General features: G+C 32.8%; 1 protein-coding gene across 2 annotated transcripts; it reads right to left on the reverse strand.

Moving 5' to 3' along the window:
• Window positions 1-4852: 4852 nt before the first annotated feature.
• Window positions 4853-14571, reverse strand: LOC132750193 (C-signal-like). 2 transcript variants are annotated; one of them, XM_060740139.1, is made up of 5 exons: window positions 14497-14571; window positions 10090-10309; window positions 8737-8853; window positions 7568-7745; window positions 4853-6850 (listed from the first exon to the last, which is right to left on the reverse strand). In XM_060740139.1, the coding sequence occupies exons 2-5, from the start codon at window positions 10303-10305 to the stop codon at window positions 6570-6572; spliced, it is 792 nt and encodes a 263-aa protein (XP_060596122.1). In that variant the 5' UTR covers window positions 10306-10309; window positions 14497-14571; the 3' UTR covers window positions 4853-6569. The 2 variants fall into 2 exon arrangements, with proteins under 2 accessions (XP_060596122.1, XP_060596121.1); XM_060740138.1 differs by lacking the exon at window positions 14497-14571 and adding an exon at window positions 14215-14366.
• Window positions 14572-16540: the final 1969 nt, after the last annotated feature.

Here is a 16540-nt window from a genome sequence, read left to right on the forward strand (position 1 = left end):
CCTACCAATCAAGGGGTCGTGAGTTCGATCCCCCGCTACTCCACTAAAAGAATGAAATGACTTCGAGACTAACAAAACCAGAACAAAGAACTCCAGAGACTAAACGAATAGAACATACAAACACAGACTAAACAGTTAAAATATACAGATCAAAGGATCTAACGGAAAAGAGGGAGGAAAAGAGACATAACGGAACAGACAGCAAAAAGCATACAAAAAGGGACATCACAGAAAACAACATATAATCAACGAAGCATTCTACAAACCACTCAATGTAACAGACGATGAGACACGAAACAGAACAGACAAAAAATGATTTAAAGACACAAGGACATCAAAGATACAGACAAAAGAAACACTAAGCAGAACAGGAAAGGTGGACCGAAAATAGAAGAACTAACAGTATACGCACCAACGGAATAAGTTAACACTTAACGGACTATACAACAGTCCACTACGGAATAGTCTACAGGACACTGAATAGCGCAACGGAAAACATAGTAAACATGACAAGACAACTTACGGAATTGAACAGACAACAACAAAATACTGTAAGCAGACAAGAAAAAGCTAGCACATAAAACAAAGCGGAATACTACAATGGAAAACACAATAAGAGACATAACAATATAGACAACAAGACATATAAAGGAAAAGACACATACTTGTCTGCCTACAAATTAAGTGGACGGAATTTTTGATAACCCGCTACTCCACTATAAGAATGACAAAGACGGATTTATGTAAAAGGGATGTAAAGAGCCTTAGTTTAACATATAATAAAGATACCAAAGTCTTAACGGACCTAACTTAATGGAACAGACAATAATAGAACAAACAGTAAACAAGAAACGACAAAACACACAATGACATTAACGATACAGACAGAAAAACAGAAAATAAAATAAAACAATACACATAAAACAGAACAATAGAACAGAAAATGAGGACCGATAACAGAAGAACTAACGGACAGACACCAACTGAAAATATAAGAAGGACTTAACAGAACAGCAAAATAACAAAAAATATATAAACATTAAACGGAACAAAAATGTTTAATGCAACAGCAAACTCAAACAATAAAAGGAAAAACACAAATAAATAAAATCTCCCTTGAGTAAAATATTTTTATGAATTTCTCTAAATATGAGCCGCGTCACGACAAAACCAACATAATGAGTTTTCGACAGCATGGATCCAGACCAGCCTGCGCATCCGCGTAGTCTAATCAGGATCCATGCTATTCGCTTACAAACCCTATAACAAGTAGTGAAACTGATAGCGAACAGCATGGATCCTCATCAGACTACGCGGATGCGCAGGCTGGTCTGGATCCATGCTGGTAGCAAACCCATTATGCTGGTTTTGTCATGACGCGGCTCAATTATGTTCCTTGTTACAGACCAAAAATGACACTATGTATATATTTACATCAACTATAGTGATTTATAACAACATATCTTCTTTTTGTGAAGGCAAGGCACGTTTATCTTTTACTAACAAAGAGACTGTGTAGCTATAACAATATTGATTTCAAATAATAAATTTGAGCATAGTATATCTTCAAATAACCAATAAGAACGGACCTACATAAAGGTTATATTTCAAACAACCGTTTATATACGGCGAAATGACGAACCAAAAATCTTTATATTAACGAAATTACAATACAGCAAACTTCCTTTTTTTAGAGAAATTTCTTCATAAATTGACGACAGCCGTGCATATAAGATATATAAACGTCAGAGTGACGTTACAAGCAGGACATCATAATTACTGGACGGAATTTATCTTATCTAGGTTCATTTGCAACAAAAAACAAAACTGAGATTTTACTTTATTATATACTTTTAAATGAAATATTGAGAAATATTGATGAAATAAAATGCGTATTTTCATTTTCCGTATATTCACTGTAAAAATTTATTTTTCACTGCAGTGAAACATATTTTCCGTATTTTCACTGGTGTCTTGCCGGACTAATTTCTTTTAAATTCTGCTAGTACTCAAAATTAAAGGGAAAGTCTTGCAAATTTTAATGTCCAGAAAGGGAAAAATGTATATAATAAACAGAAAATTCAAGTTTTTTCTATAAATACATGATTGATTTTCATCTTGTGGCATGAAAATTACCATATTTCACTCGTGGCTACCGCCACTCATGAAATATTTATTTTCATACCACTCGATGAAAATAAATCATGTATTTATAGAAAAAACTTGAATATCCTCTATTTATTCTAACACTGCTATTTCTCTCTTATGCAATAACTTTACTTTATCATAAAAAATACATTGTCACTTAATCAAATTATAAAAATAAGTATCTTAGTTTTAGGACATTTTTTTGCAATTTATTTTTAGAAATATATGCATGAAATAAGTTGAAGATTTGTAATGCGTTCTAAGGTAACATACTTCAACTTTCATGTCATTTCATTTTAGTTTATATATATAGATTTCAGATCATTTCAAAGTGCTATAAGGGGTCCCTTTTCAAAGGAGCCGTCGAGAGATAGCGCGTAGACTTAAAAGAAAACATCGGAAAACCCATTACTTTTTCGTCTGCTGATGGTGTGAGATCTCTTATCAAAGTTGTCCCAGTTCGGTTCTTGGTATTCTTTCACCTCATATCTCGTTGCTCGTCCAAACGACTTCGGTTCTTGGAATTTACCGATCAAACTTATGTTCTGTTTTGGTATCCAGGGTAGCGGGGAGCGCAACCAAGGATACCTCCTCTTAGGTACCCAACCCTGGATCACGACATAGCGGTCGCCATTAAGAAAGAAGTAGCATTCGTATTCACAGTCGTAGAGAGGTTGCGGTAACAAATCTTCTGTAACATAGTTGTATAAAACCATATACTCACTTAAACTCAGGTCCTTGCCCGTGGGTCTTTTTTCTTCAAATATATTCTTTTCATTCTCCGGTACTTCTATATGTATAACATCGTAACCTAAGATTATTCGACCCTCTGGTAACTTCCATCTTATTTCTTCCTTCCCGAAACATGGAAAACAACGCAAAATTGAGTCTGGCATCTTCCCATTATCATATAGATTAAGACATAGTATAGTAAACGTGACAACTGCCCCGCAACAGCACACTAAATCATGACGTCATAATACAAAAGCCGGTGTTGACGTCGTGACGTCGAAAAAGTACGTTTACTCGTGTCTATTTATATATCATGTCAATATATAGAGGATATTAATATAATAGGTCTCTATAAATTTTTTATTCAAAGGTAAAAACATAAAATTCAAACTAGCTTTGAAAATTTTCTTAAAAATTGCACGATTCAAGAGAATGAGAAACATGAGCAAAACAAATTGATGGAAAAAGAGCCAAAACATTTACTTTCAACGGCAGATAACTCAAAAAGGATAGTGACTCACTTTATCCTAAATTCATATTACGCAAGACCATGGCGGGTAGATCGTTATTAAATTTAACTACTAGTACTGGAAGCTGTTGTTGCAATAGTATATATATACAATTCATAATTCTCAATCAAATTTTATAGAGCTCTCACCTTTGAAAAAAAACACTTAACTTTCCAATTAGGGACCAAATACCTTAATTCCATAATAAATTTATTGAACGATACTCATGATTAAAATCTTATCATGCAAACCCATTGCAGCAGATTATTCAACAGTTAAATAAATTTAACGCATATGACGTCAGTCAAGTCAGATCTGTGCAATGCCGTTTTTATGGAGTTGGGAAAGTGGCAGGCGTACATGTTTGTAAAAAGATAAAGTCCTCAGTCAAAAGTTCCAAAATATTCATATGTAGATATGTGATGCATGAATTGAAAGATATACGATGTATGTGATACGGCTATTATAGCGAATAAAATGACTGCCATAGTTTGTTTTGTTTGTTTTACGGCGCACCAGCAACTCAAGTCCTTCGAGTGGACACGATTATTTGACATGGCACCACACACAATTCATCATAGCTTCATTAATTTTTAAAATGTTTTCATGCATAAATCATATCTCTTTATGGTAAAACATTATACATGCAAATACAACTTCAGAACAGCAGGCTCAAATCTTCAGACTTAAAACTTTTTTTTTAAGATTTAAAGCTGCATGTCTCCAGATGAGCAAAAATATTTCAAGAAAATCAAACTTGAAAAAAATGTACTAGGATTTTAAATTAAGTAAAAAGAGTCAATATTAAGGTTTTGTTTTTTGTTTGTTTGTTTTGGTTTTACGTCACATTGACACAGTATAGGTCATATGGCGACGTTCCAGCTTTACTGGTGGAGGAAGACCTCAGGTGCCCTTCCGTGCATTATTTCAGACATAAAGGGGCACCTGAGTAGAACCACCGACGTTCCGTAAGCTAGCTGGATAGCTTCTCACATGAAAGAATCTAAAGTCCCATTCGATCCAACAGCGGTGTGGGGCAAGTGGTTTGAAGTCAACGACCTTATAACCACTCGGCCACAGACGCCCCTTATTCAGGTAATGATTTACGGGCTGTTTGTTTAAGGACTGCTTTAGCATTACTCCTCATGTTTCTACCGAGTGACTATTGGAGTAAGGGCTATTTCTGCATATTTTGACCTCTTTTGGTGATTTAAATGAACTGCAAGTGCGGTTTGTAATATGAAAATTACTTTATTGGTTCACTTCACAATATTTTACTCTTAAATAAATTTTCAAAATTTTCATGAAAATAAGCATAAATCTGGAGGCATGCTGCTTTAAAATCAAATAAAAGTAAAAAAAAAAACAAAAAACAATAACTACCATAATATTTAATTATTTCAACGTTTTTAATGCAAATCTGCAAAACAATTAACACAGTGAAAAAAATAACAAACAACATGTATAAGAAATATAATTATCTAAATAGATATTTAAATGATATAAGTAAATTCCCTGAATTGTCAAATACCATATCAAATAGGGTAAAGCAGATAAATTCCATAAAATAATCATAAAAAAACCCCAGACATTTCAACTGGTGGTGTATAAAATTTATTGGTGAAACAATATACCAGTATATTGTTATGCAACGACAGCCCATTCATTATGTGGCACAAAACATGTGTGCCACAAAATTTTCTTAAATATTTGGTTCAAAATTTTCAGTCATATCTTTCCACTATTTCTACAACAGGTTAAAAACTTTACATAAATATAAATAACTACATGAACACATACCAATGAAAGTAAATACAATAAGGCTTACTATATTGATAAGCCTGTAATATTTTCAATAAAAAAATTCCTGATCTTGTTTTCAGTATAAGTACAAAACATATAAAATAATTCAAAGTTTCGAAACTTAGAGATAAAGTCAGTGTACAAATGAGCCACATCACGACAAAACCAACAAACAAGTAGTGCGTTTGCCACCAGCATTGATCCAGACCAGCCTGGCTATCCGCGCAGTCTGATCAGGATCCATGCTGTTCGCTATCAGTTTCTCTACTTGTAATAGGGTTGATATCCTGATCAGACTGCGCGGATCCATGCTGGTCACAAACGCACTATGTTGGTTTTGTCATGACGCGGCTGAAATGTAGTTTGCAAAAATTAAAAATACAGTAAATCCTGTGTTAAACACCACCTCCAAAGAAAGACCATTCTGTAAATAAAGGTCATTTAGCCCCCACTCTCATTGATTAAACAGAGCAGAGTAAACTCCAAATAAAAACCACTTGTCTATAAAGGTCATGTTCAGTCCCCCTATTGGTTATCAAGGTTCAAATGTTTTACTGTATTACTAAATTTACTATTTAAATCACAAAAATTCTATCCAATAACTAACACAGTGAGTTAAATTTCTGCATATTTTACAAGTCATAGGTAATTCCTATGGAAAGTAATTGACTGTCTTATTAACGTAAGTTAATTTACTCAATCATGTACACTTAAACATTTCATTACTCAAAACAATTAAGTTTTCATACAAATACTGTTTACACTTGCTTTTATATAATAACTTCTATTAACATATCACATTATCACAAGACTCATGTGCAGGAGGATGTGTTCAAAAATATTATGTAGGTAACTAGGCAGGATGCATCACGCTCTTAATTTTCTTAAAGGGACTCCACTGAGGTTCTTTTGATATGGGACTGGAAATAATTTTATGAGATTAATGTTTCATTTGATGAAGGTATAAACCAATTACTTGTGTCACGCAAAATTTCAGATAATTTGCTTCTTTTTTTTAATAATAATTTAAACTCAAAAATGAAGAGCATGAAAATATGATTTTCAATTTATTTCCGAGTATATTTCTTTTTTATCTTTTGCATATTTTCTGTTTTAGTATCCCAGTTGATCTATGTAAGAAAATCAAATTTTATGAAATTCAGTGGAGTTCCTTTAATACTTGATTGCATTTTTTTTCTGTAAAAGTCATGTGGTACTCTTTTAAGGTAACATAATGAAAATTCATGCTAAACCAATTGTCATCTATTTAAGTGACATAGCACAATTGTTATTCAAATATTTCAAAATGAAATCTCAGATGGTAATTATATTTTCACGATGTAGAATCAATATTAAATTCATAAAGTTCTAAATACTTCAAAATGGTAATAACTCTCTATCGTATGTGAAAAATTTCCCGCTATCTAAAACAGTCAAACTGTCTATAACAGTTAACAATTTTGAAACACTATGTTCTGTAGTAAACAAATTCTTCACGTTTTTATGGTACGGTCGAGAAAGTGCCGTATCTACTGTCCCTGGATGAAGAGAAACACATATGACCTTGCTTTTGCCACGCCCCAATTCTATACTGAGATTCTTAGTGGCCATGTTTAAAGCTGCCTTTGACATTCTATAACTGTACCAGCCTCCTAGAGCTGAAAAAATAAAGTTTAAATGGTTTAAGGCTTATTCAACCTCAAAAATGCAATTACATGTATATATATTTCTCAGAAGCTTTTTTATTTTTGGTTTCATGTTACAGTTTCCAAAAAATGTTACTTGTCTGTGACTGATTACATCGGTTAATGAACCAACTTTATCATTATCAGTAAATATTCAAGGAGACAAGAACTAATCATTTTCACAAACTTACAGAAACCTTTATTTTACTGGCTAAACAAACATTTGCAGGCATTCAAAATTAATATTTTCTGTTTTAACCAAATTTAGCATAAAATACCTTTACATTTTCACTCATCAAGCCAATGTTTGTGAATGTTATCCTACTATCTTCTGTTATTCAGCTAATATTAGAAGGCAATAACTTACCATTGACATCAGTAATAGAGTTAATTCTAACAGATATAATAACACTGACATCAGTACTTAAGCCAAAATTAGCAGAAATTTACATGTATTTACCATACGCTAGGTTAACTTTCACCATAGCTAGGCCAATTTTAACAATCACTTCTCATTGTCAGCAACTCAACCAACTTCAACATGCAATAACTCTCATTTTCAGAAATCAAATAATCAATTTTAAAATAGACACCTTTAGTAAACATTTACTTACCAGTATCAGTTACCGAGCCAATTTTAGCAGAAATTTATGGATCATTTCTTGAGACATACTTAGCTATTATACTTACCATTATCAGTAATTGAGCCAACTTTAGCAGATATATTCACCAAAACACCAGAATGGTTTGGTTTAGCATCGTTTGACTGCACTCCTATACTGCCACCTCCTTTTGTTAATAACTTTCCAAAATGTTTTCCCATTAACAATGGACCAAACGCATTTGTTATGCAAGTTTCTTGTAGTCCCTATAAAAATACATTCATCACATGAGTGCACAAGAATCTCAGTTACTATAAATAACTCCATCACATGAGTGCACAAGAATCTCAGTTACTATAAATAACTCCATCACATGAGTGCACAATAATCTCAGTTACTATAAATAACCCATCACATGAGTGCACAAGAATCTCAGTTACTATAAATAACTCCATCACATGAGTGTACAAGAATCTCAGTTACTATAAATAACCCATCACATGAGTGCACAAAATTTTCAGTTATTATAAATATCTCCATCACATGAGTGCGTAAGATTCTCAGTTTCTATAAAAAACTCATTTGACAACTACCACAATAAATCCTTTTGATGCATCAGTGGTGTTAAACATGAGGTTCTAAGCCAATGGTCTTGAGTAAAATCCCACACATAGTTCAAAATTCAGACCCATCTGAGTTACAAAATACATATAGGTATGTTTATAAAGTTTAAAGCAAAAGATGTTTATTATGGGTTTAAAGTCCTGGTATTCTGTTTATAACCATGAACAAATATTTGACAGTCTTGAATTATAAAAGTGTTAGCTAAATGAAAGACACTCAGATTGATCTGGCATTGTTTGCATAAACATCACACAATTTTTTTTATAACTTGTAATAAAGACTTTAGTCCAAAGTTTGAAGTTAATAACGAGGAACTATACTGTAAGCTGACAAAACTTTTTTATTTTCTGCTTTATATCAGCCTTATATTGATAATGGACCAGTTTCAAAATGAATGTTGGATGGGCAAGTATATTCAGGAAATTCAGCAAGTAACAGTGAAAACTCTTTAATCCAATAATATTTATGCCTCAATCCATGCTTAATTCTTAAATAAATATTAATAACTTACATCCCCAAATATCCCTTGAACTCTTTTTTTACTTAATTTTTTTTTATATCTATAATACCAAACGAAATATTTATTACCATAGCAACTACATATTTATAATATATATTATGTTGTTTTTGTACCTGCAAGTTAACATCTTTTAAGCTTGTTTCCCCACGTCCTGTTGGATGTAAGATTGCGGCACAATTCACTAACAGGTCCAACTGTCCAAACTGTTTCTCTACATTTCCTGCAGCTTCCTGTAATGCCATTTGAGTCGCGTCATGACAAAACCAACATAATGGGTTTGCGACCAGCATGGATCCAGACCAGCCTGCGCATCCGCGCAGTCTGATCAGGATCCATGTTTTTAGCTATCAGTTTCTCTACTTGTTATAAGGTTGGTAAGCGAACAGCATGGATCCTGATCAGACTGCCCAGATGCGCAGGCTGGTCTGGATCCATGCTGGTCGCAAACCCACTATGTTGGTTTTGTTGTGACGCGACTCATTTCACAGTATCAAATAATTTATCATGTTTTCAAAGGATCAACTGTAATTCTAACACTTTCCATTATGAAATAATAATAATAATAATAATGATAAAATAATTTTTAAATCATTTACTCCCTGCAAAACTTTCCTTAATAAATAATGATTGATAAAATATCAGTTTAAGTGCATGCCAATGTAAACATTTCTTTTTTTTCTTTTGATGGGGGTGGGGAAGTGGGGTTGTTGCACCAACACTATCTATGTCATATGGTGACCGTCCAACTTTAACTTTACTAATGGGTGGAGACCTCTGGTGCAGTTAAGGTTTAAAGTATGTATACAAGTATGTATACCTTTAGTTCAAGAATAATATATATATAGATAACATTCCCATTATTAACTTACAATAATATAAAGATATCAAAAAGGGTCCATGAATGGAAAACCAAAAGGAAAGTGCCAGTAAAAGAAATTCTAAATTTCGAATTAAACAGCTGTGGCACTGACAAATAATGAAAGAAATAATTATCATTAACATGTAATAATCAAATGTTTCAAAAAAGGATCTATGAATAATATATCAAAAGGAAAGTGCCAGTAAAACTGTACCTAAATTTGGAATAGGTCAAATGACTGTGTGATGAACATTTATTTTTAGTTGCCACTCAATACAAATAACTTCTTGAACATTAAACATAACACAAATTTAAACAATAAAACTGCCAAGATATTGACAGTGATTTGTTTTTAACTTATATATACTGTAGAAGTGGATATTTCCGTGTGTCGATATTTACGCATGTCGAAAAGATCAAGATATTTTGCAGAGGAAATAAAAGCAAATTGTGCAAGGGTAGAATTTAATGACATTTTGGTTTATTTACATGCTAGAGGATATTCTAGCAATTTCTGTCAATTTGCAAAATTTGCCAATATTTCCGTGTCGCTACCTTAACCACTAATACAGTAATACATGTATAAAATAAGAAAGCAAGAGAATACCTCTATCTGAGATTCATTTTTAACATCCACTCCCAGTATGTGAAGCCGGCCACCAGTAGACGGCTCCGACTTCAGTTTCTGTAATTCCTCAGCTTGTACTGGTGACCTACATGTTGCTATTACATTCAGTCCTGGTTGCCTTGACAACAGAGTTTTACAAAACTGGAGACCAAGTCCTCTACTGGCTCCTTGAATCAATGCTGCTGGGACTACCATATTTCTAAGGTAGAGATTGATAAATATTTTATTTGATAAAACTGACCAAAAGGTCTTTATTGCAACATATTAAAAGTTAAAAACAAGTCATTACTAATTATTAATGCATTTTACACACATTTTGCTTCATTATGACCTGTTTAGCTAATTAAATAAATTAGAAGGTAGGACAGCTAGCTTAACTATTCTCAATGCTTGATCCCAGAAATCATCAAAACAATTTTCCTGACCAATTTTCAGAATATTTGGATCAAAACTGCAGCCACTAGAGTGTTAACAAGATTTTTCTATTTTTAGATCCTGACGCACCTATAGTATAGTACTATTTAACACATCAAATTACTTGCACGGCCGTGCAATACCATTTTTACAGTCGCAAAAGCATAGGACTTTTGATTAATATTGATATGCATAAATATTAAATAGCAAAGTAGCCAGATAAAACATTTGTCATATGAAGATCTTAAAAATAACCTTTTTGATTTCATTTTTGGTTTAGTTTTACGGCATACAATTTCCAATGGTTAGTTGCCCATTATACACAAATGGAAAATGGTTTGAGTGGGAGAATTCAGAAAGAACAAAGTGACTTAGTATACTACAACAATAGTCCTTTTTCAGAAAACTTATAGGCAGATTGCAGCGTAACTTGAAATGCATTTAAAAAATGAAAATTGCCATTTTGTATAAGCAGTAATTAAAAAGAATAATTCATTTCAGGCCACTTCTACAGGGGGATGTCAAAAAAGAGATATTAGTATCCCGAGAGTGCCTTCACTAAAAGAGAATACCATCAATGTTTCTCCAAATAGACAGCCTGAAAAAATTTCTATGCCAACCAAGCCCGTTGTGATTTCATCAAAGCCTCCTTCAAATATTGTCATCTCGCCCTTTCTGCCATGAAAAAGTGTCTATGCCAACCAAGCCCGTTGTGATTTCACCAAAGCCTTTTTCACTGTTTACACTGAACGCTTTCTGCCAGAGTTGTATAAGCAGCCTCCATCAGCTTCTATCTACAGTGAATGTCCATGTGAACCAAATTTCTCAGCTTATTAAAGACAGTAGGATGTTACTCCAGAGTATTGAGAGACAGTCTTTGCTAAGTAAGTTCAGTACAGCCTTCCATCAACTTTCAAACAAAGTGGACTCAATGTCAGTAAGGGTGAATGAAATTCCGAAGGATAGTGATGCTTGTGCTCCATGCCAAAGTTAATCCCAAGAAGTTGAGCATGTGATAACGTCAGACTATGCTGTGAGTGACAGTGAAGTACATAACAGTCAGAACTTTTTGGAATCACAAACTACAAACTTAAGTACAATTGGTACAGGGGTGGAAAACTAGGTAAAAAAACCTGTGTAGGGAAAGAAAGTTGTTGGACAATGGTACGCCAATGTTTTGAAGTACTTTCCTGAACATAAGCATGAGGCATCCTTCAAGGACTGTATAGTCCAAAAAGTTAACAAACTGCTACGCAGAAGGAAAACAGTAAAGATAAGAAAAATGTGATTGGACCACTTCATGAGAATGCCTCATTCTCATTTTTCCTGGCATACTGTTAACAGAAACAATAAAAACCAGTCAAAAAACATCATAAATAACTCTTCAAAATGTTCATAGCATGGTTCTGAAACCCATGGTCTGCAATACTACATGAAGTGATACTCAGGGTTCCCACTGTTGCTCACCAATGGCGCCAAATGCAACAATATATTTATTCTGGTGCACAAAAATCTTTAATTGTCGAATATTACTGGTGTCAGCATAAAATAAAAAATATCCAACAAGTAGTACACATAAAAGTCAATAAGTGGCTGTGTAAATTACATAAGCCACCCAGATGTGAAAGGTCACGCACAAATAGTTTGTTTATCAAATACTATCAGTATCAATGAACTGTGTGACACTTCGGGAACATGTCGAGATGAAAGTGTCAATGTGTTAAATGGAACAATTTACATCGTTAATTACACGTGTAGTCAACTGTTGTTACAATGTAGTAGCGAATTAGAGGAATGAGAGATCGTCCGTGAAGTTGACCAGAAATTAAACTTCATGTAAGTCAACTGGCTAAAAATAATTACAGTTTGAAATATTAAATCGGGTGACAATTAAAATAATAATTTCACTAATGATTGATTTAAAGTCACCGCTTGCTGTTAACAGTGTTAATATTTTCATATGATTATCGGAATGTATTTATTGCTATAGAGTCAATCACAAAACCTATTAAAAAACAGTATTCTTCATTGTTAAAAAGTACTTGGTTTCTGTTTCATTTTTTATGATGAAGTTAATTTATAGAAAAGTTGTTTTCTTCTTTTGTATTTGCAGATCACCAGAATGCAGTGGAAGCTGAGACGATCTTGCCTCAGTCAAGTCAGTGAGAGTGAATGAATAAGAGAGATAAGAATTTCTATACAGTAGGCAAAACAAGACCTAACCTCATTACTGACTTAAAATTATGTTTTTGATTACATTTATGTTGTCATGACAATTGTGTATTTAATTTGAATTTAACATATTTATATGCCTATTTTACATAATACTAAACAGCTGTAATTAAACAAAAATTATTATAATTATGTGTTTCTTATCTGAATGATATATAATTTCTAGCATATCTTAATAAAGATAGGCATGTCTCCATTTCGATATTGGCTTCAAATTAGGAGCCACTGTCTCCAACTTTTTCTGATTGGGAAATTGGTGGCGCAAGCTAAAACTGAACCGCAAGGAACCCTGAGAAATATAAAAAAATTGTCTTGAATACAGTCAAGCAACCAATCCCGTACAGGACCAGTTCCAGTTTCTTCAATGCAGTTTTAAATGAAATATTTGACATTTGACATTATATCAACAAAAAAAATCAACAGTCACAATTTGACAGCAGGTGCTTGAAACAAACTTTTTAAAGTTTTATATAGGCTATATACTATAATAAGATATCTTTATATACATATATAGACTGGTTATGTAAAATATTTGATTATGTGTCTAGCGCCACAGACACTTGGAGTATAGACCCCGCCCTTCTCCGCCTCTGAATATAAAAAAGTAAAAGTATTATCTATTACAAGAACAAGTTTTAAATTTTTGCTTATATTAGTATGAGACGGTTAAGTGTCTAACACATGAACAAGTTTCAACCGAATTTCAAATCATATTAAAAAAGTCAATTTTTTACCAACGCTTCAATTTCCTGAAGATACCAAGCTTCGAAATGTAAACACAACTGACCTACATATATTTCAGGTATTTATGTTATCGCATGCCATTTATTTCTGGTGTAAATCAGTCTATGCATATATTCCTTTAATAAATGAATGCATGTTATTTTCAGATTGTACCTTTCTTCCAAGCTTTGCACTTTAAATTACATTTTCCTAACCGTGTCACATGCTTCTTTCCGAATTCATGACGACTGGAATGTTTCCCGTAAATTACAGCGGGAAAATCGCTGGGAAAAAGAAATTCAATCGCAACTACTCGGGCCCTTTCCGTCAGTCTTCTTGATTTGGTTTCTGTACTGATTAGGGGAAGTAACCGCTGCGGGGTTTTGGTTCTCGGCATGAAAATGAAAGCGCAAAACAGTGCCGAAACTCATTCCAGTCGTCTCACATCAAAGGAAAGCGTACGTTGTTATCTTCATGAAATTATGATATTTTAGGGACTTTTTTAAACGTTGTTAAAATAGCGGAAAACAAGTTTTATGTTCAAGACATGTGACCAGGTCGTAATAATATGCAAAAATATTTGGACGTACGGTTTGCATGATAAAAATACACAAGGTGTATACAAGTGCGGATCAAGGAGGGGAGCCACGCACATAACTCCAAGCGTCTGTGTCTAGCGCCTGTGACTGTTGATTTTTTTTTTGATGTTGTCATATTATGTAATTTGTGTCTTACCATCTAATGGTAGCTCAGTTTCTTATGCATTGCCAGTTTTCTAGTAAAATGACATTAAAACAGTCGGAACAGGACCACTGATACTACAGGTTTATCCGAAATATCGGATATAGACGGAATATATGCAACTCTTATATAACAGTTTAAATCATTTTAAAACACAAAGAAATGATCAGTTTTTTCAACCTTAGCATTTTGTATAAATTATTGGTTAAAATCCACGTGTTTAAAAAAAAACCCCATCTTATTTGTAGTTTCTAGCAATTATTTGCCTCTTTTTACCATTGAAAACCTGTCTGCTTGTTGTTGTTGTTTTTTAGTTAACTCGTCCCTTTACCAATTCGTAACCAGTTTGGTGTGTTATATGGTGTAGAAGTGTGGGGTGTAGGTAAAATTGATATTGTAAAGCAATTTCAGTTGAAATATCTTAAACTCATAATGAATGTCAAAAAGTCCACTCCTAGTGTTATGGTATTTGGGGAGCTTGGTACTCTTCCAATTGATTGTGTCATAATTTTTGGTGCAAAATCATTAATTCAAAACCTGATAAAGTATGTAATATTATGTACAAACTAATGTTTGAATTGGACCGTCAAAACGTGTATCACTCCCCATGGATAGTGTATGTTAAAAAATCATTGCAAGAGCTTGGTTTTGCTGAATACTGGATAAACCAATCTGTGTTATCACCTTCTTATTTTAAAAATATTGTCAAATCTAGAATCAAAGACCAATATGTTCAAATGTGGCATGAACAAGTGTTTAACTCTAGCAAATGTATCACTTACAGAATTTTTAAATCCTCATTTGTGTTAGAACCCTATTTTAAACTTTTACCTAGAAATCTAGCCTTATCGCTGTGTAGGTTTAGATGTAGTAACCATAAACTCCCTATTGAAAAGGGTCGTTATATAGGTTTGGATCGTGATTTAAGATATTGACATCTCTGTCCAAATAATTCTTTATTAGGTGATGAGTTTCATTATATTTTTCAATGTCCTTATTTTAACATTTATCGTAGAAAGTACTTGCCCACTAATTTACGAAGAGGTTACATGTTTAATTTACAGCAATTATTTCAAAATACTGATAGAACTGTATTAATCAAACTGTCTGTTTTTACACAAATAATAATGTCTATTGTGAAATAATGTTTACCACCTTCTAGTCAGTATCTATTACCAAGTATTGTCTTTATTTTCATTATTTACTTTTATCTATTTTTATGTATTTTATTTAATTTTTTGTTATTTTTTCATCTTTAAGGTCTCATGACATTTGTAATCGCATTGTGACACTTCCTATTTAATTTTTGTGGAACTAATTGTACCGGCGTGGTGTGGTTGCAGTGTGGGGCTTCATGGGCCCCATGTTGTGGTTACACCATGTCGCTGCGTCACTTCATTTGCGTTTTGGCCAGGAACTTTCATTGTGCGGTTGCATTATGTCTTATTCTAGTCACTCATTTGTAAAGTCATTCATAATTTAAGTATCTCTAGTCTTATTTTTGTATTTATCATGCAAATTATTTTGTCTTAAGCTTCATTTACACATCTGTATTATTTTGTTAATGCTCATTTGTTTGTGAAATTTTACTGTTTATAAAACTGCATGCCCATATGGGCCTAGTTGAAATAAAAACTTGAAACTTGAAACTTGTTAACTCGTCAAAATACAATTAAAAGGGTGCCAAATTAATTTCTATACCTAAGTTAGAAATAAGTAAAATTCCAAATCTAAATGCATTTAATACATTAACTGATGAAATACTCACATTACTATGTAAGGACTACTAAAAAGCAAAGGACTGCTATTGATCGAGTCATCAGACTATTATATCGTTTTAAAAATGACCGTTATATATCTCAATAACTCAAATCAAATCAAATCAAAATTTATTTATTGTCGGTATACATATATAACATTTTTCAAAACATAAGGTATGTATAGCTTTTGACCGACATACATGCATATAAACATAAAACTCATAAAAGAAGCACATTAAGATAAACTTTGAAAGACAAATGGTAAAAGACAAGTTAAATTACTATAATGTGGGATGTATACACTAACTGTAATAATTTAAAGTAAAATAATAAAAATTAATAAATAGTATGATATGCTAAGGATATGCTTAAAAGATCTATACTGTATCATAAGTGAATAAAATAATATATATCTAGATAAAAATGCGGAACATATTAGCACAGACATAAAATAAGATTACATTAAAAGTGGGTGGATTCTGCTGATCTTGACCAAGGCCTAGCCTGTACTGTTATAAAAGAAAGGAAATAAGATATTGAAAATGAAAAGGATCACAAAA

Source organism: Ruditapes philippinarum, unplaced genomic scaffold (assembly GCF_026571515.1).
Source record: "Ruditapes philippinarum isolate M1 unplaced genomic scaffold, ASM2657151v2 ctg5296_1_1_1_1, whole genome shotgun sequence".
NCBI lineage: Eukaryota > Metazoa > Mollusca > Bivalvia > Venerida > Veneridae > Ruditapes > Ruditapes philippinarum.

Coding starts and splice junctions, on each gene's coding strand:
- LOC132750193 (XM_060740139.1), bottom strand. CDS start 10,305: ATGGTAGTCCCAGCAGCATTGATTCAAGGAGCCAGTAGAGGACTTGGT. Junction 8,854..10,089: donor AAAATGAATCTCAGATAGAG/GTATTCTCTTGC, acceptor ATGGCATTACAG/GAAGCTGCAGGAAATGTAGA. Junction 6,851..7,567: donor TGGCTCAATTACTGATAATG/GTAAGTATAATA, acceptor TTATTTTTTCAG/CTCTAGGAGGCTGGTACAGT.